At 38.3% G+C, this 24,700-nt stretch overlaps 1 protein-coding gene across 32 annotated transcripts in view; it reads left to right on the top strand.

Annotated features, from left to right (window-relative positions):
• ANK2 (ankyrin 2) overlaps positions 1-24,700 on the top strand; it is a 210,166-nt gene that overhangs the window by 168,450 nt on the left and 17,016 nt on the right. For 14 of the 32 annotated variants that reach the window (XM_053461465.1, XM_053461470.1, XM_053461462.1 and 11 more), the window contains 17 exons: positions 1,179-1,282; positions 2,345-2,380; positions 4,527-4,751; positions 5,722-5,820; positions 6,381-6,535; positions 6,662-6,873; positions 7,223-7,427; positions 7,774-7,870; positions 9,093-9,321; positions 9,675-9,800; positions 10,506-10,628; positions 11,232-11,264; positions 12,349-12,370; positions 14,701-20,115; positions 22,115-22,186; positions 23,192-23,323; positions 24,536-24,682. In XM_053461465.1, coding sequence (XP_053317440.1) covers positions 1,179-1,282; positions 2,345-2,380; positions 4,527-4,751; positions 5,722-5,820; positions 6,381-6,535; positions 6,662-6,873; positions 7,223-7,427; positions 7,774-7,870; positions 9,093-9,321; positions 9,675-9,800; positions 10,506-10,628; positions 11,232-11,264; positions 12,349-12,370; positions 14,701-20,115; positions 22,115-22,186; positions 23,192-23,323; positions 24,536-24,682 — 7,432 coding nt within the window. The remainder of the gene's footprint in view (positions 1-1,178; positions 1,283-2,344; positions 2,381-4,526; positions 4,752-5,721; positions 5,821-6,380; positions 6,536-6,661; positions 6,874-7,222; positions 7,428-7,773; positions 7,871-9,092; positions 9,322-9,674; positions 9,801-10,505; positions 10,629-11,231; positions 11,265-12,348; positions 12,371-14,700; positions 20,116-22,114; positions 22,187-23,191; positions 23,324-24,535; positions 24,683-24,700) is intronic. The other 18 variants (XM_053461487.1, XM_053461481.1, XM_053461485.1 and 15 more) reach the window with 8 other exon arrangements.

Here is a 24,700-nt window from a genome sequence, read left to right as displayed (position 1 = left end):
TAATTGTTTGTGCTGAATATGTTGTTTATTGTGTTTATTAAGATGTCCTACTATACAGCACAAAAAAATCAAATGTATGCACGAAAGATGCCCCCACAGAGAGGGTGGTGGCTAAAGGGCAAGTATGATATACATAGTTAAACATAGACTAACATACAATAACCCACACACACTAACAAAACACATTAATACACAAACACACTCTAAGATAATATAATTGCACCATATGCTAACACACCCGCTCACACTAACAACTTAACCTTTAACACCATACTCAAACATGCACACACACTCTAGCACCATACACTAACACACACTGTCAAATAATTTACACTAACTCACCACTATACTTTCAAACACACACACATACTCTTACCTTCCACACAGGCTATCACTCCCTGTGCAAGCTGCCACACTACTAATGCATGATAACATAACATTGTGTAAAGTGACCCAGCTGAGTACCTCCGCTGTAAAAGTGCCAAGATTTGCTGGTGGGGACAAAGAGTCATTCCCTCAAAAAATAAATGTAATAATAAAACTTAATTTATTAAGCTATAATCATCTTACCATAAACACCTGGCTTCTCAGCCCTGTATTGTCCACATCAGCCCCTGCCATTTCCCCTCAGCCTCTGTCATGACTTCCATAAGCCCCTGTCATGTCTCCATCAACCTTTACCATGACCTCCCTTAGCCCTTGCCAGGTCCCCACCAGTCCTTGCATTGTCCTCTTAACCTCTATCATGTCCCCACCAGCCACTCCTATGCCCCCTTAGCCATTTCTTATCAGCCCCTGCCAGGTCCCCACCAGCCCCTGTCATGCCCCCTGCAGCCCCTATCATGCCTCCCACAACCCCTGCCATGTCCCCACCAGCCCCTGTCATGTTTCCACCTCAGCACCTGTATTCCCTCGATCAGCCCCTGCCGTGTCACCAACAGTGGCATGAAAATGTGATCTTTTTCTTCTACTTTTTCTATAAAAGTATTTTGCTTTTGAATATATTGATGTATGTAGGTTGTACGTGCTATTAATTTAAACATTACACTTCATCTGTGAAAGATTGCTTTCTCTTTAGATATCTAGTTATCTAGCTATATAGCATGTCTTCATAAAGGTCTTAAATGTATATATTATTATTTATTGCATGCTATAACATTCATATGGTAACTGTTTAGGCAATGTATTTGTCAAAGCAAGCGGACCACAACACATACCACCTCAACTGGGGAACAGACAACCTGGACAACGTGGCTCTCTCATCTAGTCCTATTCACTCTGGGTGAGTTCAGTGTCACAAAATAATGTGTATAACTACTAGCAAAAGTAACATAATTGCTGCTTCTTTAAGGTAAAACCAATAGTTTGCCTATGCTGCCACTTAAAAATTATAACCGTGCAGTTCCCCAGCTTCACCAAGTAACATGTACTACAGTGCCACCTTTGCCCTAAACAGCTTATGATCGCCACCTTTGCCCCAAAAGGCTTGAGTGCCTTTGCTTTAAGCAGCTTTTCAGTGCCATCCTAACCAAAAGCCTGTCTATGCCATCTTTTCACCCAGCTTGTCAGTGACCCTCAAGCAGCTTATCTGTGCCATCATTGTCCTCAAACAGCTTGTATGTGCCATCATTCTTTGAACCTTGCCCCCCCTTTCCAGGATACACTCTGACACTGATATGTAAAAACACTTATACGAGTTGCACACATTCACTAACATACACGTATACATTCATTCTAATGCGCATCATCTTACCCCACTTACACATACATGCTCACACACAAACACACATCCATGCTCACACACACTTATACATACACACGCATGCTCACAAACACTTATAGATAGATAGCCATCCTCACATACATACCTGTATACAAACAAACAAACATACATACATACAAATGACGCAACATTACCCCGAAACGTTCCAGTCCCCTTGTGCCGGTTCAAAATAGTTTAGAAAGGACCTGGACTGGAGTGGTCCAGGTCAGAAGGGCCCTTTCTAAACAATTTTGAACCGGTACAAGGAGACAGAAAGAAGTGGTCGCAGGTGGCCTGTAGGTACGCAACTGAAAAAAACTAAAGGCAGCCTTTGATGGAATAAGTAGAGCCATATGTTTATGGAAACCAGCTTTTACATAAATAATGGTAGTAAACTATGTTGATGATATTACCTACATAAAAGGTCATTGTACTTGAACGTTACAGGGGATGTAGTAGTTTCTGCGTCTTATGTGGGTTTACTAAATATTTTCTTTCCCTTTGGCTCTGCGTAACTGTCTTTTCTTCTGCTTTGCTCTCTTTTCCTGCTTTCTCACTTCTAAACGGTCTGTTCTGTTCCAGCCGACTGTCTCCATGTCTTGACCGAGACAACAGCAGGTGAACTGAGTTTTGGTTTACTTAGCGATTGACTTTGTTTCCACTTCCATAAACGTAACTCACGTGGGGGGGGGGGCTTTAGTGTGGTCATATCTGCAACCGGTACTAATGATAAACTAAAATATGAAATGCAACAGACTTAATCTAGACACACAAGAAGATTTACAGTATAGCTCGTGCGTCCACTGGCAAATAATACTGGGCTTTCACCTTTTTTATTAATAAAATGAAAACATTACAAACAAATAGTTGGACATTCTGTGTTCTCATACAATGAAAGATCTCATCTATAAATACATATATACTCATATAAATACTTATCTCCGTTCGACTAGCATACATGAGATTGGCTGCCACCAGCCCTACTGATTTCAATGAGGTGCACTATAGTGTGAGTGCAGAGAGCATACTTTAGTATGCACTCTGCTTACAGTAGAGATCGGCAGGAGGAGGGGGAAAGCGAGCAAGAAAGCTTATTTTCAAACTCAAATGGCCACAAATGTCTGCACTTATTAGCTTGTAGAAGACGACATTAGAGTGAAAATTAATTCACATAAATCAGGAAATTAACTGATTTGTTCTGATTACCCAGTTATGTACTAAAGCACCCATTACATTTACTGTACGTGTAATCTAGGTATTTTATTAGAAGAAAAAAAATGTTTGGATATATTTACAGAATTTCATTATTCATTAGTCTCTAGCTCTCCTGAAATGAATCGCAGTAAATGGTTTCGTTTCAACCACACCTCTTTGAAAGGACAAATGTTACATTAATTGATTTTAGAAATAAGTCTGCCAAGTTTCTGTGTATGGTGCGTTTTCCCATCATCATGTTTTTCACTTATTTTTTTATTATGTAATATCAGACAGTCATCCCATTGTGGACTGACTATAACTGTTAGGAAATGAATGTTAATGATTAAACTTTATAGGTGTGGTTCAACAATAATAATAGAAAAACAGCGTTCTCTTGTAGACCAATCACAAACCATTTTCTGTCAAGCTAAGCAGTTGCCTAGAGCTCTGTTTTTGTATGGAGTATGTGCCTACAGGTAACTAGTTCTGGCTTCCCACCACCCTACATCAGGCCAGCAGATACTGGCTAAACTGCAAGGTCGCCAATTTTTATATAGTTTTTATTTTTCTCATATTTTGCAGGGTTTAAAAAAAAAATAATCATTCATTCTGACAACAAGTAGTTTAGAATAAATGGTAGTTTATTTTTTTCTAATCTGTCCAAAAAAGAATCATCCACAGTGATTTCATGCATTTCAGAAAAGAACACTAAAAATAAAACAATAGCTCATGGTAACTGATAAACATTTTAGGCATAAACTATAACAATGCAAAGCTGTATCACATTTCAAGACATTTTGTAGCTAGAAATCACAACATTTTGAAAATGTATTGGGATATCTTTTAGACCAGATCAGCTGGAAAGGGAAATGCTAAACAGGATAATATCACGTGCATGTTCCAATAACGTACATCATTTCTTTGTACTTTGTTGTGCATGACAGTGTTCCCAATATGATTGTATAGCTTTGGTATTTTTCATCTGTTATTCGTTGATTAGTTTATGTTTTTTCCTCTAAATAATAGCATGCAGAATGAATTCCTGCTTGTGTTCATTAATGATCATGCTGTACTTTACTATTTATTTTTGGATGTCTTTCTTATTGAAAGTAATTTCCTTCAGGGTATTCTAAACACATTTAAGGGGTGCTGAGGAATTATTTTAGTATGTTGAGTTTCAGAAAAAAAACCCACAAAATAAAAAAAATGAAATGTTGCAGTCATATTTTGTTATTCTAGCATTGGCTTCTGTAACAAAACCTACTTTTTTTTTGTTAATTTGATGATTATATAAAATTACAGGCCGAAATCGCATAGTTAAATCATACTCCATCTGGTTATGGTTCTTTACAGGAATCAGCTGCTTGAATGTGGCACATAGTTTTCTATCTACATATATGATTATTAACTTTGTCCTGTCTTTTTCTTGTATATCTGAATCTGTTTGACTGTTAGAAAAATACATGCGAGCCGCATATATACACTGTCCTTGTATGTGATGGCATGTTGCCTGTTTTTTTTTTACATTTTTTTTACATTCATTTTGCCTATTTCGCCTTCTTTCCAGTTTCCTGGTTAGCTTCATGGTGGATGCCCGTGGAGGAGCTATGAGAGGCTGCAGACACAATGGTCTAAGGATAATAATTCCACCACGGAAATGCACTGCCCCAACACGAGTTACCTGTCGTTTAGTCAAGCGCCATCGATTGGCAACTATGCCACCTATGGTGGAAGGCGAAGGTCTGGCCAGTCGTCTAATTGAAGTTGGTCCTTCTGGGGCTCAATTCCTTGGGTAGGTTATTTTCTGTGGCAAAGTGTGATGTAGATAACACAATAAATGTTCATTAGAATGCACAAGTTACTTTTGGTGATCTACATGTATAGCAAAGGCACAAACACATCATTGTATCTTGAGTTTTATGACCTTAATCTTGATGAATGTTGGTTGTATCTTGAGAACAAGTTGAGAGCACTTGGCTTCTTCTTGTGTCAGAGAGCTGCCAAGCCATTTTCACTTACCGTGAGTTCAGTAGGGCAGCTCACCCACAAGAACAAACAAATAATCTATCTCTCTATCCGCCAAAGCATCATTCTCCAGTGTAAAAGACTAAGACAATAACATATTTAGACAATGCAGCTGTTGACACCAAGTTCTAAAAAATGTAGCCATTTTTGTAGAGTACTTTTTCAATGTATTTCCTTGTGATATGTGAATCTAGCACAAGGTGATGCAGAAATCATTGCAAAAATAAATTTGTGAGGTTGTTTGGGAAACTGTATATGAAAGATGGGTTTTTTCTGTCATTATAGGTGGAATTTTTTTTTTACAGGATATTTTTGTTTCATTCAATGTTCTTTTTTGCAAATCTCACTTTGCAGCTTTAACCGTTTTTTATCACTCTTGTCATTACAAGATATCATGGCTGAGGCCTATTAAGATCTTTGTTTAGGCAATTAACTTGACGGGAAATAATCCCACCACTCTTAAATTCTTTTAGTTGTTCTAGTACTGTAAACGTTTCAAGTAATAAGTACCATCAACTATACCCAGGAACAAAAACATACCTGTTAAGGAACACTCCAATTCCCACTGTGATCTATGTACTGAATATGACCAGCTTAATGTACTTACATTTACTTTTCCTAAATTGCTTCAGACATTTTTTTTCTAAACTGACTCCCAAAATCGGGTCACCGCTAAAACAAACTGAAATTACTCTTACTTATGTTCTTTCTTCCACCGCTGCTTTGGATGTACTCAGTAAACTTCACCTTCCTACGGCTCCTCCCCCTCTAAACGAGGGAGAAAGCTTGGTCAGTCGAATCCTTCAACTGGGACCTCCTGGGACCAAATTCCTTGGGTAGGAGTGACTTAAGATCAAGTTGATGGATGCCGGCTTCCCCATTCGTCCCTTGTTCTTCACTATTATTTCTTTTTTTTTTCCTGTCAGTGACTGTTTCCAGTATTTTGTCTGTGATTTATTTTGGAACATTTGATAGTGGATGAAGCCTGATTAAATTTTGTAATCTTTGTGATTTTTTTTTTGTTGATGTTGCTGTTTTGGTGGTAGAGTTTGTGTTTTTTTCTGCCTCTGTGCATATCTCAGTGGTGTTTAATTTTTGCTTGAGCATGTAATGTATGTATGTATGTTTTTTTTAATTTGTTGGCTTTGGTCAGGTCTGTCGTGGAGCAACCTGGATATTAATACGTGATTAACTTGTCCCAGTGAAAAGTTTCAAATATTCTTCTTTTGTGGTTAAAACTTTTACTCAGAGTTCTTGATTAGGGATCTCCCAGTTTTATCTAATATCCTAATCAGCACAAGACAAAAATCCAGCACTTGTTAGAAGGATTCCAGGTTTGCCCCAGCATGAAATGATATGGATTCCTCATATCTTGATCTTTACATTTCTACTTTAGACCTGTGATTGTGGAAATACCTCATTTTGCGGCTTTGCGAGGAAAAGAGCGAGAGCTTGTTATCCTTCGCAGTGAGACTGGTGACAGTTGGAAAGAACACTTTTGTGAGTTCAGTGAGGATGAACTTAATGAAATACTCAACGGAATGGATGAAGGTGCGTTGTTTTTTTTTCTCTGCACTTTCTAGTTTTAATGACCTTGTTAAAAAATGCTAAATGATTGAAATTGAATCCATGTTTTAAAGACATGTAGTCTTTACCACTTACTATATTTTTTTATAGCACTTGATTCTCCCGAGGAACTAGAAAAGAAGAGAATTTGTCGTATTATCACTCGGGATTTCCCACAGTATTTCGCAGTGGTGTCCCGGGTTAAGCAGGACAACAATCTGATTGGACCGGAAGGAGGAATTCTAAGCAGCACTGTGGTTCCCCAAGTCCAAGCAGTCTTCCCAGAAGGTGCACTTACCAAGAGGATACGAGTTGGCCTCCAGGTATAGAACTATGAATAGGGCTATGCTGAATAATTAGATTGTTTGTGCATTCTTAGTAATTTCTGCAGTGATTATTTTCGTAATATCTGTTTTTTTCTTACATGGTATGGCATAAGAATAGTGGTTTAGGTGTGATTTTCACAAGGTCAATCACCCATGGGGGCATAATGTGATCCATTTACTAGGTGGTATAGGATAAAGATGTGTCCTGTATGCTACATACAAAGTAACTTTGTAAAAATTTCATGGAAGCAAAATCATCTTAATTGATTGATTCCAAATATTTAATTTGGTTTATTCCACATAATCCTAATTTGGCATCCTTTGTTTTTCTGTTGTATACATAAAGGCTCAACCAATGCATGAAGACCTTGTAAAGAAGATATTGGGTAATAAAGCCTCTTTCAGTCCTATTGTGACTTTGGAACCTAGAAGAAGGAAATTTCACAAACCAATAACAATGACTATTCCTGTCCCAAAAGCCTCTAGCGAGGCAATACTCAATGGATACGGTGGGGAAGCCCCAACATTAAGATTACTATGCAGTATAACTGGTAAGTCAAATTCAACAAACATAGGTTTCTTATGCTTGCCTAATAAAAAAAAAATGTTTACTGCCCAAGGATGTTTCCTATGCTATCAGCCGAGCCTCCTTACATTGTGAGATCCATAATGTTATTAAGATGCTTTATCTGTAAAATATTTGTAAACATGCTTCCACAACCAGTAACAACACATAATTGCCCTTGAGGCTGCTTTTACAGCAAATCTTCATATAAGAGACAGCTAATAGTTATTTTAATTACCTATTAAGGGTTATTAATCCTTGGCTTTTTATTACTTCACCGTAGGGATAAGAATGTTTTGGATGGGTAAAAATGTTTCTCGTTGTCTCGGCAGGTGGTACTACTCCCGCACAGTGGGAAGATATCACTGGAACCACACCCCTTACATTCATTAATGAATGTGTTTCATTTACCACTAATGTATCTGCCAGGTAATGTAATACAGCGTTTTCAATTGTGTGGATTCTTTTATCAAGCTAATATATAACCATATTAGTTATGTATGCTACTGAAAAATTGTGACTCGGTAAAAGCAGGATTGGGCTTATCACAAGGGGCAGGCATCCTAAACTAGGCATCCAACATACACCCTGTAAACACACACACTTACTCATATTCAGTAACACACACGTACACATTCATTCTAATACACACTTTTCATCTCACCCCACTTGCACATACATGCTCACACACCAAAACCTACACATACATACACACACAATTACACATCCATGCTCACACAGACAATTACAAATCCATGCTCACACAGACAATTACAAATCCATGCTCACACACACGCACGCACACAATTACACATTCATGCTCATAAACATAATTACATATCCATGCTCACACGCACACAATTAGGCATTCATGCTCAGACACACATAATTACGCATCCATGCTCACCCACACAATTACACATCCATGCTCACACACACGCACACACACAATTACACATTCATGCTCATAAGCATAATTACATATCCATGCTCACACGCACACAATTAGGCATTCATGCTCACACACACACAATTACACATCCATGCTCAAACATACACAGACAGTTAGGCATCCATGCTCTCACACACACAGTTAAACATCCATACCGACCCACACAATTACACATCCATGCTCAAACACACACACACAGGCATCCATGCTCACACACACACACACACACACAATTACACATCCCTACTCACACACACAATTACAAATCCAGCAATCTGGCTGCTCGCGCAGCCTTGGTTACGTCACATGACCGCAATATGCTCCTGTCTCCCCATGCTGGTTCAAAATAGTTTATAAAGGGCCCTTCCGACCTGGAGCGGAGCATTCCAGGTGGGAAGGGCCCTTTCTAAACAACTTTGAATCGGTATTAGGAAACAGGAACAAGGGGTCGCCCAGAGCCCCCTAGAGGCACAGGCCCCATTGCAGCTGCGACCGCTGTGACCCCTGGAGTTACGTCAGTGTAAATATCTATCATCTTAACCATTTCTTAACAATATCCCTTGGAAAAAGAGACATGTTTATCAATCAGCATTAATTAGGATGTGAGCGATGGCAAATGGTGGCCAGTGAAGGTAATGCATACAATGTCATTTTAGTGAAAAATGTGTGGCTTTCAATATTGTCAATATTCCTCCACAGGTTCTGGCTAATAGACTGTCGACAAATCCAAGACTCTGTTAATTTTGCCAGCCAAGTGTACAGAGAAATTATATGTGTGCCCTACATGGCCAAATTTGTTGTGTTTGCCAAATCCCATGACCCTATAGAAGCACGGTTACGTTGCTTTTGTATGACTGACGACAAGGTGGACAAGACATTGGAACAGCAAGAAAACTTTGCTGAAGTTGCTAGAAGCAGAGATGTAGAGGTATGAGCTATGATAATAAAATCAATATTGAGATATATGTTCAAACAGTACATTACGATCATGTAATAAATCCTTTTTATGTACAAAATACTAGTGTTTATTCACTTTTAAAATGTTATGATGTTCTGTTGTTCAGATTCCTCACAATTAAATACAAATAGTAACACAAGTAAGGTATTTCAGGGAAATAAGATATTCTGAGAAAGCTAAGTATACTTTTTCTGCTTTGTTAATCGGAGTCATATAGTTTGGATTATATGTGTGCCAGAAACTATATTGTTGTTAATCAGTTTGGTGGATTAGGATGTGAATAGAACGATGAACAGTAATTGCTCTTCTGTGTTCATTTTAAGGTGTTGGAAGGGAAACCAATCTATGTTGACTGTTTTGGCAACTTGGTGCCATTAATAAAGAGTGGACAACACCACATATTCAGTTTCTATGCCTTTAAAGAAAACAGACTTCCTCTATTTGTCAAGGTAATATTCGCATCATACTTACATTCTTACCAGACCAAAGCATTATGTTCAAAATTAATAAAATATATAATGTATGAGACAGCATGAAGAAGTAGACCTACTAGTTCTATAACATGCCACCAAAGCATGTTGTACTTACTCCATTGACAAAAATGCATAAATCATGAATTTTCTGTATTATATAATCCAATGTGATGACGGAGTAAAACGTCCACTGTTGGCTAACTGAATTCAAGAAAGTTGCAAACTTTAGAGCCTTAGGCCTCTCCTTAGGTATATTATACCTGAAGATAATACACCTGAAGAAGAGACGTAAGCCTCAAAAGCTTGCAATCTAATGCAATTCTGTTAACCAGTAACTAACTGAATTTACCAAATTTCCTCGAATATAACATTCCTCCTAAGTGTTATGATGCCTTTGCTCGATGATAGAGCTTTAAGAAGTTATTTGAGTTGATTTTTATTTCTGTCAGCAACCCTGACCAAAGTCAGCCTATGGGCATATAATTTATCTATAGTAACAAGAATAGTTTTTCCCAGATCATTGAACAACATGAACAAAATTGCTTAGCCAGATACAAATGCACTCAATATGGACTCAAATCTTTAATGCACGTATGCTGTAGAGTAGATGGCTATTTGTCACATTCCCCACTAGGGGGTGCAGTTTGATCACAAATAACGTTTATCATTCCTTAACTACAGGTACGAGACACCACCCAGGAACCATGTGGGCGTCTATCATTTATGAAGGAGCCAAAATCAACACGAGGCCTTGTACATCATGCCATTTGCAACCTAAATATCACTTTGCCATTGCATAGTAAAGTACGTTGTTCCTGTTCTTCTCGTTTTTCTTCCATTTTTGATACTTATTGTGTTCCATTTATCTTTTGGTTCTAGATCCTTTTTGACAGTTATTTATACTAACAAAATTAAAAATATTTGTTTAAACACATAAAAAATGTAAGCTAATTATTGCATCCAACTTTATAACATTAGTGAAGAAATCTAAAATGTGAGACTCACCATAGATGTAAACGTGGACCATCATAAACGTAAAAGTAGATACAATTGCGCATACATAGCAGATATATATGTTAAGTGGTAGAGTCTTTGTAGAGTTTCATTTTAGTAGTTTCTTGAGGCAGGGGAAAAAGCAAGACACGGGCAAGATTACCAGTTAGAATATTTCTAACTTTCCCCTGTCACAAAAGTATTGATTCTCTAAGGAAAATGAACGATGGCACGACTCCACTTTTGTTCTGTAAAAAAATATATGAACCAACGAGATTAAACGACCCATGGTAGTTTTACTATATAGATAGAATGTTAGTACCTATATAGCAATTTATCTAACCGTTTTGCGTGCTAATTTGTTATGTTTTCTGTTCTCTGTTTATTTTCTGCTCGACTTCTTGTTGACGAAAGGAATCTGAATCAGATCAAGAACTTGAGGATGAGGTAATAAAAAATAAAAATTGTCATAGTTGACCTAACTTTGTTATGGGTGCCTTTTACATTGTTGAATGCCTGCTTGCAAGAAATGTATAGAAAGTTAAGTAACTACCTTCAGCCTTCTGCACAGGCATTTCATTCAATGGATAAGAAGCATCCCACAGAAGACAGGGATTAAAAGTGAGGGCAGATATTTTACCCTATGAGGCAACATATGGAAATTCAATGTAATGCCTCAATGATTTTGATGGTCTGAACAGTAACACACACCTAGACACTAAGACTAGCATACCCATTCACTCACACTAACAACACTAGACACACTTACACACACAGACACTCAACACTAATACTCATACACACACCTACTCACACAAACATACCCAGACACTTAAACTAACATACCCAGACACATACCCTAGTATACCAAGACAAGGACACATGTGCACACACTGATATACACACATTAACATACCCAGACACAGGTTCACCCACTGACAGACCCACACACACTGATATACAGACACACAGACATGCGCTAGCATACCTAAACACACAGACAAGCAACTCACTTACCCTGAAAAGCCTCAGCCCATCTTGCCTGGCTACTCAACCCGGCCTCCTCATGGAAATTATAGATAAAGAGGTATATCTGAATTTCGGGGCTTACCTGTTTATCATTACTCCCAGAGCCTGCCGTCCTCTATCCTGGCGGGAGGTGCAGTTGAATCACTGCCCCCCCCCCCCCAGATGCCACAAATGCATTGAGGTAAAGGCCTCTAACCCTACGGAAAATCTACTTAAGATACTTGATGTTAGCAGTTCGCATTAAACTGTATATAACTAGTCATCTTCAGGTCACCTCCAGTAGACTATGACACAAGAAAAAAGCTTTCATTCATATAGGTTACATGAGTGACCTATACTTTACAACTTCTGTTTCTTAAGCTTTCTTTTATAAAGTTCCATAAATAATCTAACAACAAGAATTAGTACAAATGAAACAACATTGTGTATCTACCAGTGTTCTATTAACTTCATGCAATGATCATTGTGCCATCAAGATAAACTACTTTTTTCTTTCTTCTAGGGAAATGTGACATCTGAAAAAAGTAAGATTTCTTTTGCAAAGTAAATTGTTTTTAGATTTGAAATTTTGTTTCTGAGTGAGCTAAGCCAGTAAAGCATGCTATGAGCCGTACAGGCTATACAAATGCCCACTAATTATTATTGTGTTAATACTAACATTGCTGCTTTGAGAAACTTGACATGTAACACTCTTAGCTCTGTTTCAGTTAAGTAGTCTAAACCATTAGCTTTAACACAACTGATTGCTGAGTACTATGTAGACCTCCCTTCCCTAGTACTGACTTTCCCTTTGCCCTTTCCCATAACTGCTTATAATGTCCATTCCATTTTTATGTTTGGCTCTGCATTTGTTGACATGACACTATCACCCCATTTACCAACTGAATGACAGTATCAGTTTTCACTGGCATCCCCATGCTTTATTGTTGCTAACCCTCTGTGGCATCTAGTGCTAGAATTCTTACAATTTACTAGTACACTTAATGCGCTGATGCTTCTAAAAAAAGATACTGTCGGATTGTGTTAAATGCCGGTCAACATTACTGTGGTGAAGTTTCGGTCGATTCATGAATCTGTTAAATGTTACTTAAATGTTACTTATACGTCTGTGAAGCATTAAAGGAAAACTGCTAGAAGTACATTACGATTTCAGGACAACTTAGTGGGGTGTTTACTCATTCAGCAACACTGTGATGAGGTGTACAAAATGTAAAAATGTTAATAGCTACAGTATTGTACACGCAGACAGTTTTTTTGTGTTACACTGCATACAATTCCTTCTAAAAAATAATATAATGGAGAAATGCAAGGAAAGCAGAAAATATGTTCAGAAAAGCTTCAATGTATGGCTTATTTTAGGCTATTGTAGATAAGTATCCACCTTTAAAGTCCAATAACAAACAAGAACAAAACAAGTACAAACATCAGATTTTATGTAATGGAGACAGTATTCTAATATGCATTATAAAGTATTTTTTATAGGTTTTATTACTGAGATGCAATTGTTAGTTTAATCTTATGATAGGTGATGAGGGGATCATGTCCAGTATAATGGGTATATTGTATATGTTCTTTTAGCATATGTGAGTCACGGTAATACTTCACCACAGTATGTTACAGGTTATTACGATACCATATGTACCAGGTCCAAACCCCCATAGCCCGTGCTTGTTTACCTCTGCTTTGCATGGAAATAACTTGACTTACATAAACCGTGTGGATCTATGTGTGCTGAGTGGATGTTTTCGATTCTTTGGTTGCTGTGCATAACATCTTATACTTCAAATCATTTTCTGTTGATCCATGGTTACTCCTTTCTTTCCTTTGATTGTCTTTACCGAACCTAATATTGTTCACATAGTGTGAGGATGCTCCAAGGGAAGGATCATACCTCCTAGCTTGAAAAAACACAGAACATAACAAACACAAAAAAAAATCCTTGTTCAAAAGATACCGTTCTAGATGAAATGCCGGTCTGCAGATAATTCAGATTTTGTCTCCGGATCCTTTACTACAAAATGCGATTTCAAAGAACGTTTAAAATAGTTAATAATGTTGTTGTACAATATTCCTTGTCCGCATTATGAAGCTATGTAGATATTTTGTAGTAAAAGTTATCTGGAGGCAAAAGAAAAAATGATTTGTAACTTACAATACAACTTCTGAACAAATAAGGAAGAACTAGGAAAAGTCAATGTTGCTGATAATCATTAAATCATTAAATGTTGCCACTACTTTTAACAATTTTCACTTTTAATTACAAAAAACTCTGGGATAGCAAGGGACTTTTGTGAGTCTCTCACAGAGACTGTGAGTTTTTGTGGCACACACATTCTCTTCATTCATTATTATCTTTGTTATAATACTAACAAGTATGACAATATGTACCAATAGACTGTAATCTGTTTTGCTGACAGTTTGCTCATTGACTTTCTCTTAGAGGCAATCAACATGCAACAATCAGAATGCTTGTTTCTGTTTTTATTTTATAATGCTGTATAGCATCTGAACAATCTTGAGATGCCTTTTGTGCAAATTCACTGTTCTTTTTTAATTTTTTTTTTATTGGTTAATTTACTCATTTGTTGTATTGTTATTGTGGCGTTGTGCTGTATGCGTGGATGTGGTCTAGTGTGCAATCTAAGCAAGTTATTTCCTGCTCATTTTCCTTCCCAGTTTCCTTTTTTTTCTTTAGCATGGTACTCCAGAACTTTGGATCCACCAACCATACCAACCCATTGCACCCATCCCTATTACACCTCAAACAAAGCCTTAATTATTTCCATCACAATTACATTATTCAGTCTCTGTTTTGATTGCCATTTTATTTTAATATCTCTCGTTCACCTCAAAGATGATGAAGAGACAGAATCCACAGAAACCTCCATCCTGAAAAGCCATCTTGTTAACGAAGTACCAGTATTAGCAAGTCCTGATTTGCTTTCTGAAGTGTGTGAGATGAAGCAAGATCTGATTAAAATGACCGCAATTCTCACCACTGACGCAAGTCAGAAGACAAGCTCTTTAAGGGAAAAAAATCCGGAAAAAGCTGTTGAGGATCCCGGAGAACCATTTGAAATTGTTGAACAGGTAAAGGAAGATCTAGAGAAAGTGAATGAAATCCTGAGAACCGGAACCTGCAAAAGAGAAGAATCCTCCACTCAAAGAGTTCATGGTTTGATGTACTATAACAAGGAAGAGGAATGGGTAATCGTAGGTGAAGATGAAGTTGAGGAAGCCAAACTGAGTGCACTTGTGGAAGAAACACCATGTAGAGAAGTAAGACTAGATAAAGGAGAACAACCAAAAGTAAAATCTGACATGACTGAAATAGTGAATTATCTTACTAATGATCTTAATACATATTCATCTGAGGCTGCTCATATAGGTGATATTCCCAAAAAAGAGCAACGTAAAATGCCCCTAGAAATTAAAAAACCTATTAGAAGAAAACTAAAAGAACGACTAAAGGAGGAAGAGCTGCAAAGTTTGAATGACCAATCAGGAATGAAAAAGTTTAGTTCTGAAGAATCATTAGATGACGAAGTAGGTCTTACTGCAACTTCTGTAAAAGATGTTAAGGAGGTTTCTCCGGTGATTGAGGAAACTCCAATTGGTTCAATTAAAGATAAGGTAAAGGCTCTTCAAAAGCGAGTAGAAGAAGAGCAGAAGGGTCTTACAAGTCTACCCAGTAAAGCACAATTAAAGGATGTTACCAGTGAGCCTGTTAAACCACAGAAGAAAACTGAGGTGCCAAAACCACCCGTTTCTCCCTCTACCAAAAAAGAAAAGGTCGAAGAAACCATGTCTGTTCGCGAGCTAATGAAAGCTTTCCAGTCGGGCCATGATCCTTCAAAGGAAAGATCTGGATTATTTGAGTACAAGACTGTAAAAACAGAACATACCTCTGTAGAAAGCAAGATAGCAGAGAGCAGAAACACTGGTCCTCTCATCCCTAATGACACTGATTTACAGGTAGATTATTCAGAAGAAAGCATAAGGGTAATACACACTGACAGTGACCAGACCAAATCAGAATCTGGCAGAACAGCAGAGTATAAGGAAATGTCACATGTAGATGCTGATATGGAAGGAGAGAGCCAGAGTCCTAAATTAAGAGAATCTTCTTACCCATATTTTAATGAAGAGAGTTCCAAAAGTCGATCTACTGTAAAATTAAGAGTAAGTATTAGTGATCAGGATGGGGATCCTCAAATTAGTCCTGACAGAAAAACATCCACAGACTTTTCAGCTGACATTAAGGAAGAGCTTGAAGATAATGACAAATATTTACAGTTCAAACATCTTCCAGAAACAGAAGGTGCTCAGTTAAATTTAGATCAAGTTCTTATCAGTCCATTTAATGTTGCATTCCCATCTGACTATGGCACAGATGAGTTTCTTCCAGCTTTGAATTTACAAAGTGGAACTAATGAGGACAGTTCAGACAGTCTTAAACACGAAGGTGTGGCTGATTCTCCAAGTGGCAGCTTATTAGATGGTACACCTCACATGAGTTCAGAGGACAGCTACAAACATGAAGGACTCGCTGAAACTCCAGGAACAAGCCCAGAAAGCCTATCCTTTTCGCTTAAGAAAGCAGAACAGGTTGACTTAAAACTGTCTCCAGCCATAAGTTGTGAGGCGATGCCTAAAGGTAGTGAGAATGATGAGCACCCTGACAAATATAATGACTCTGTTGATTGTAAAACAGTGTCACCACATGGTGACCATTTTCAAACTGCAGCTGATAATTTTTTGACACAGGATGTTTCATATAATAAGCAAACAGCTATAACTGAAAAACAATCAGAATGGACTAAAGAAAATCAACATCATCCAGTAAACTATGAACTTCCTATTACTGTAAAAAGTCCCCAGGGACTGGAGCTAAAATTTCCTTCCCAAAATGATGAGGCAAGTAGCCCTGTAGCTGATGAATCAATAGCAATCAGTCATAAAGATTCATTGGAAGACAGCCCACTATTAGAAGACAATTCATCCCACAAAACTCCAGATTCTTTAGAGCCAAGTCCAAGTAAGGAATCACCATGTCACGATTCCCTGGAAAGTAGTCCAGTAGAACATAAAATCAAATTTGGTGCTCCCATTGGCTCTGTTGCACTTATCACAAGTCTTAAATCAGATCTCACCCCAGAGCTAGCTTTACGCTCTAGAATTCTCAGAGATCCAGATGGAAGTGCTGAGGATGATAGTTTAGAACAGACCTCACTCATGGAGAGCTCAGGAAAAAGCCCACTTTCTCCAGATACCCCTAGTTCTGAAGAAATAAGTTATGAAGTCACACCCAAAGCTCAAGATTTCCAGGCATTCTCAATGCTTCCAAAGCCAGGAATAATTCCAGAGGTCACAGAGGAACCAGAAGAGGATTCAGAAACTGAGCCAAAGAGGAGGTTTACACCTGAGGAAGAAATGTTCAAAATGGTGACAAAAATCAAAACATTTGATGTACTTGAGCAGGAAGCAAAGCAAAAAAGAGAATACAAAAAAGAGTCCAAACAAGATGAACATAGTCCTCCTAACAATCACAAAGATTCAAATGATGATGACATAGAAGCAGAAGATATAAAATTGGTACAAGTTGAGGATGTGCAAATAGTTGTCATGTCAGTAGAAAGCAGGAAAAGCTCTTCTTCTTCAGAAAGTGAGCCAGAATTAACACAGCTGAAAAAAGGTGCAGACTCAGGTCTGTTGATGGATCCTGTAATAAGAGTTCAGCCTCCATCACCACTTCCCCCTAGTTTAGATTCCAGCTCGAGCCCAGAGGAAACATCATTCCAACCAATAGCACGGGCACATGATTCGTTCAAAATAGAAGATAATCTATTGGAGGATATGCAAAAAACAGAAGAACCTAGAGAGCATGAAAGCACCATTCTGACAAATGAAATGGACTCTAATTTGTATAGCATTTTCGTCAACAGGGATGAGCCACAGGTGGATGTTGACAAAACTGTCCCAACAAGTCCTAATGAGCCAGTCATTCAGAAATATGTTGATGCTGATTTATGTGCTGATGTTCAGAGAGAAGAAAGTGAAGTAGAATTGATATCAGAAATAAGAAAGGAAGAAGAGACGTCTGAAGCAAGATGTAAGCAAGATAGTGTTAATTATGAAATTACTTCTAGCAAATTTCCAGGTGAAGAGACCACCAAAGAGCACTTTGCCTCTGAGTGCCTTCAGCATATTTCAGATGTAAATGTAACATTTGAAATGCAAAGCCATGATTTATCTGTAATATCTTCGGTAAAAAATGATTTCCCAGAAAATGAAAACATAAGTGAGGCATTAGAAACTGTAACTCAAACTGATTCTTCTGGACAATTTGATTTAGCTTTTACAACTACCATAATAGCTGATGGGGAATCCCTGGAAACTAAGGGTTGCATTCCGGACTTAACAAGTCCATATGAAAATGTCCCATTTGAATATTTTTTTAGTGGTCATGAAACTGTGCCAGAGGATAATGGTAGATGTTTGGATGAGGAATCTTTACAAGGGAAACATGACTTGCAAGTAGATCAGGATCATGTGGAGTCTGACACAAAAACTGTACCATGGTGTTCACCAACAAGTAATGAACCAGATGAATGTTATATAAAGGATGCCTTATTAAATGATTCAGAGGAGGGTACAAACAGCAAAGTTATCATAACTAAGTCAGATGTTGATCCTGACTGGAGTTCTATCAGAGAAGACGATGAAGCCTTTGAAGCACGGGTTAAAGAGGAAGAACAGAAGATATTTGGATTGATGGTAGACAAGCAGTCTCAGGGAACAACTCCTGATACCACTCCTGCACGTACCCCCACAGAAGAGGGCACACCCACCAGTGAGCAAAACCCATTTTTGTTTCAGGAAGGAAAGCTTTTTGAAATGACTCGCAGTGGGGCAATTGATATGACCAAGCGCAGCTATGCAGATGAAAGCTTTCACTTTTTCCAAATAGGACAACAGGGTGCAGAAGAGGTCCTCCCAGAGGATATTAAAGAAGAGAGTTGTGAAGAAGAGTCCCCTAAGCGCGAGTGTCTGTCAGACCCATTTACTGGAGCTGAAACTGATGTATCTACAAATGAAGTTGAGACAGCAGACAGCAGTGAGACGCGATCAACTGAAGAGGACGTTGATACTGGAACAGCAGATGACATGGACACAGAACTCACCAAAGCAGAGCAAAAGTCAAGAATTCCTATAAAAATGGGAATTTCTGCATCTGCAAAGACTCCCAGAAAAGAGACTGCAGAAATCCCAATAGATGAGGCAACTTCAACTAGAGTTTTAGAGAGGCAGGTGAGCTGTGATAGCTCACAACATTCATGGTCCTATTTGTCTGAGAAATCTTCAGCAGGTATGGAGTTAGATTTCATAGGGTTTGAAAACTTGTGTCCTGAACGAGATGAATCACCAGATTCTTCTCCGGAGGACCAAAAATCAGTAATTGAAATACCAACTGCCGCCATGGAATCTTCTTCTTCAACTGAAATCAAATCCAAAATTCCTGTAAGATCCACTACCTCAGTATCTGAAGAGCATTCCCAGTTATATACAAAAACTGAGAGCAGTTCACTTACAGACAGCCTTATTCATATGGATGAACAAAAGCCAAAGTCAAAGATTCCTGTAAAATCTAGTACAGCAAAAACTGAGCAACATTTTACATTGACAGAACTGTCTGAGTCAAAAATTTCAGAAATAGGTAGTAAGCTACCAATTAAACAGGATACCAGAAGTAAGTCAGAATCTGATGCCCATTCATCTGCCGATATTAAAGCTAAACAACGTACATCTAAAACAAGAAGTTATGCAGAGACCCAGAATGAGATTATAGAGCGGTCATCTTCTAGCTTGGAAGGAGAAACAGGTGAGACGACTAAACCAAAGGTCTACTCATCAAAATTACCAGTTAAAGTAAAAAGTTCACCACCCACTCAGACAACAACCTCTATAAGTGATGAGCAAGAACGTTTTTTTGAAATGTATAAGAACTCAATAGACTTCTTTGAGGAGATAAGTGATGAGGCATCAAAACTAGTGGACAGGCTCACACAGGCTGAAAGGGATCAAGAGCCCATATCTGACGATGAGAGTAGTGCCTTTGACAGTTCAGTAATTGAAAATCCTCCAGCAGTCGAAACCCAACAGCAGACTATTCCTGAGGACATATTTGACACAAGACCAATATGGGATGAATCAATTGAAACCCAAATTGAACGCATTCCAGATGATCATTGCCATGAACATACTCAAGGTATTTCTTATAAACAGGGGAGATTCCCTGTGCTATGCATGCCATAAATTTTATAATTTATGTGATTTTGGTTGTGTCTGTGGGTGTCTGTGTTTGTTGTCTATGTCCCATGTGCAGTTATTGTTTGTAGAAAAATCTCAAGATTGGATATTGTGAGTGCTTTGTAAAGCATTAACAATAGCAGTTTATGAAATGGCTCATTAAATAGGGAGGTCTGTAGACAGGATAGTTCCTATAATTGATTACATTGACAAATTATTCTGCAAAACATTTGCCATTTTATATAACACAAATGTCTGCTCTACTCATTTCCCTGCAAGGAACACACTGGAATTAACATTACTAATCATATACATTCCAGCATTTTTGTGACTTGTTTTATATCACGCTGTATGGAAGTACCGACAGTAATCCATTTACGTCACTTAGTGACCCATACTGCAATAGGACTTATTGGGTGACACTATTGGGTGACACTAAGGTTAAAAAAGGATGACAAAATAAATGCTATATGTCTAAGAATTTTAGTAGGATTTAGGGTGAAAATTTGATTCCAAAGACCATGCTGTGCCTTAAGTACAAACCTTGGCTAAGTAAAAGCACGTGTTCACATGTGTGCACATAGACAAGTCCGCTCACATTGAGATCCCGCTGGTGACCCAATGAGAAGTGGTTCTATGCTAATTGTGTCTTGGTAAATCACATACATTTTGTGTTTTCCTTCCAACACATGTAAATCATTCCAAAGATAGAAGCATTTAACCCTGTTGTTATTAGCAGTGGAAAACCAAAACTTGTCATCAATCCTAGATAACATTTAAATGTCTATCTTGTTAAAATAAAAACAGCCCTTTTATATGGTCGCACATAAGATCTTAATTCAAAGACCCCCTGCTAGTGCATTTTTAATGTATAAGCTGAACTGTTAATATGAATGATTTCCTCACCTCATATATTTTTCGCACTCTAGCATCACCTTGTATGTATATCAATTTATAAAGGCAGAGACGTGTCACAGAATCCTTGTTTACTTAAGGGAAATAAGCTCCTGGGGAAAGCATGATGCATTGTGAAACTTTAGTAGTTCATGCAAATAAAGAGCCCTTATTTGAATCACATGCTATAAAGGTGTTTTTCATGTAACACAAATACATCTCAGTGATCGTCACGTTTTATGCATTAATGGAATCTTTAGGATGAGAAATCAATTATATTTCTGTTCCATAATCATTCAACAATACCCATAAGTCAGCTTTGGACAATGCTCCGTACACACGGTATAAGTGCATGGTCTTCAAACAAGGCGAGATCACTTTCTGCAGGCCTCCCATAATCTTTTTTACTCTGTTACTTCACTCCTTGACTAAAGTGGTAGCACATAGTGTACTTTTTTCTTGTAGTCAAATAAAAGTGAGCAATGTAAAATTTAGTATTTATGGTACCATTACACCTACTGTAAAAATTACCTCAAAGGGAATTTGTCATGAAAATGTTGCATGTTTAAGTTGTAGGTTGACATCCGTGCCACCCTGTCTTTCATATGTATGTATAGTTTCTATTTCCTTAGGCCTGTGCCTCTAGCAAATTCAGTTTAAGATATTGTGTTTACTATTGACCATAGCAATACTAACAATGTTATAATTGATGGATCTCCATGTTTTACAAAATGACTCATAGATATAAAGGTTTCATTAGTAATGGAGTACCCTGGCCTAAGCAAATGATGCTAGGCCTAGGGAGGCTTGTGTGATGCTGTCATATTCCAGGGCTCAATGGAGAGGATGACAGCCACAGAGATAAGCCCTAGTGGACAGGTAACTGTAACATACCTCTGATTATTAGGTAGGTATGTATGATTTCTTATATCAATCATTGGTTTGGTGATTTATTCCGTTTAAAGAAAAAGTACCTTCGGATTGATACCAAGGAAGTCTATTTAGTCGTCTATATATTTTTTCTTAATTTGTGAAATTACAGTATTTTCTTAAACTATATTTAGATCTTCAAGATCAAGAGAGAACAGAACAGCGGCTTGCACATATTGCTGATCACCTTGGCTTCAGCTGGACAGGTAACCCATTATTCACACCGCTACAACATTCAATATGGAAAAATATCATGCTTTTGTCATGTGTTTTGCCAACATCCTGAGATCATGCTTTTTACTGTGACTCAGTTATACCTGTTCTGTTTCTGAGGCTAAACTCCATGTACATGTGCTGCTGGGTTCAATTATAAAACTAGCCACTGACGGGGAGCACAAACCCAGATAAGTGTATTATGGTGATCATCGGGTTTAACCCTAGCAGGGATGGATTAACGACACCGCACATGGAGCAATTGCTCCAGGGACCCGGCTCTGAGGGGCTCTGCAGTAATTGCTTCAGGGCCCCAATATGCTGACTGGTCCATACCTCTCATCTGTCCCACAAAGCAGCAAACGATTGGGACACACAACGCAATCATTCTCCATCACTGACACTGCGCACGAGAAGCGATGTCATTTCCAGGCGTGTAGCATAGTGAGGCATGAAATCCGGAGAAGGGGCCCATCCTGTATAATTGCTCCAGGGCCCAAAGCTCCCTAATCTGGCTTTGAATCCCAGGTTTCTTCTTGTGCACTGGCATGGGAGAGGTAAACCTTTAAGGACCACTGGCAGTCTCTGAGATCAGTTCAATAAATTAGGTGTTTGGGGGTGTGCTGAGTTATCGCTGTACAATTCATGGTTAAACTCAGTTTGTTCAATAGACAACTAGGTCACCATATCAGTCTAGGACCATAGGTCATGACACAGCACACGTGTTTCAATTGAGTAGCTTTGCAGGACTATAGCGAGGCTAAATTATATTATAAAATATGTTGTCCAGTGCTTGTCATTATAAGGCCATGCTTTTATTATTACACACATTTGTTTCCATGATTCTCCACGAAAGCTCTAGCCAACAGGCTTGCGATGTGGTGATAGTACAAATCCTATAAGGCTACTTCTGTTCCTACAACCAGTGAAACCTTATATTTATTTTTTTTTTCATGTATGCTATTGTGATAGTTTAGTATGACGAATTCTCTTTACAGAGCTGGCAAGGGAGCTGGATTTCACTGAAGAACAAATACACCAAATACGTGTTGAAAATCCAAACTCATTACAGGACCAGAGTCATGCATTGCTGAAATATTGGCTTGAGAGGGATGGAAGAAGTGCAACAGGTGTGATCTACCATATATCATTTGACTTGTTTACATGATGGTATTTGTACCTAGCAGTATTTATGGGGTAAAGCCAGACCTGCTTATGACATACATATTAGTTTGAGACTAGGCTCATTGTATAAAAACTACGAACAAGCCTGCTAAAATCTAATAGTGAGATTTTGGTACCTGTATTCTGCTAAACTAAAAAAAGGACATTAGTATATATGGGGTTTGCCGCCCCTTATTCAGTTTGCATTGTAAACAGATCACTGTGTATTCGGTTACCTAGTGTACTCACAAACAGGCATGATCCTGAATACTTTACATATAGACATGCACAACACCGCAGCCTAGATAGAGGGCAAATATATCTGGATAAAATCATAAAACTATTAACACAAGACACTTAAGCACAACATGATCCAGACATTTTATCTAAATGTTACTGGTTCTATTTACAAATCAGAACTTTAACACAATCAAACTGTACCCTATCATTCTGCTAATAAATCCACTTTAAAGTTGAGTGCTGCCCAATTCATTTACACTGTTAGGTGTAAGTCTCAGTGGTGTACTTTGCGGTCCCACTCATCAGGGGGTGCAACACTGACACACAGAGGTCCCAAGTCTCCCAGAAATTCCCTCTCAATGTATCCCTACCTTCTCCGCTTCTGTGTTCCTGTCTCCTTTAGCACAGCTCTGCTTTTTCTCTTGTCTCTTCTGCATTCTGTCTTCTTTCTTAGTCCGCTTGTCCCCGGTATCAGCTCAGTTGACCACGTTCCTCCAATCGGGGAAGAGGGTTTGAGCGGAGGCGCTACCATTTTTGCGGAAGCTGTCCGTGAGGCTTGGTAAACGGAGCTGATACTGGGGAGAAGCGGAGGAAGAAAGAAGACAGAAGACGAAGAGGCAGAAGAAAAAGAGATGGGAACATGGAAGCGGTCAGTGGAGACGGTAGGGAGACATTGAGGGTGAGTGTGAGTAAGAGTGAGTGAAAGAGTGAGTGAGACTGTGTGTGTTTTCACATTTTACAATGAGGGGCGGGGGTGTCAAACATAGGATTCCCCCATGTGTCAAATACTTTAGGTACTCCCCTGCATAAATACTATATTGTGAGGTCTAATCATATAAAACAAATACACTGGTACTATATCAAGTTGTAGATTTATTTTAAATATAAATGATTATACTCTTTTGGGTAATAGACATTTTTTGTGGTTTTATAACCAGAAACCAGTTTGAACCAGTACCTCACTAAGATTAACCGCATGGATATAGTTCATCTCATGGAAACGGGCATTACAGAGACCTTGCTAGCACATGGCAACCACATGTATGCAGACATGGAGCAGACAATTAATCTGGACCACAGTGAAGGTAAGTCATAGTACTGAG

The sequence above is a fragment of the Spea bombifrons genome, chromosome 1 (assembly GCF_027358695.1).
Source record: "Spea bombifrons isolate aSpeBom1 chromosome 1, aSpeBom1.2.pri, whole genome shotgun sequence".
NCBI classification, from domain to species: domain Eukaryota; kingdom Metazoa; phylum Chordata; class Amphibia; order Anura; family Pelobatidae; genus Spea; species Spea bombifrons.
Note: the sequence above shows the minus strand (reverse complement) of the source record. Positions and strands in the feature narration are given on the sequence as shown.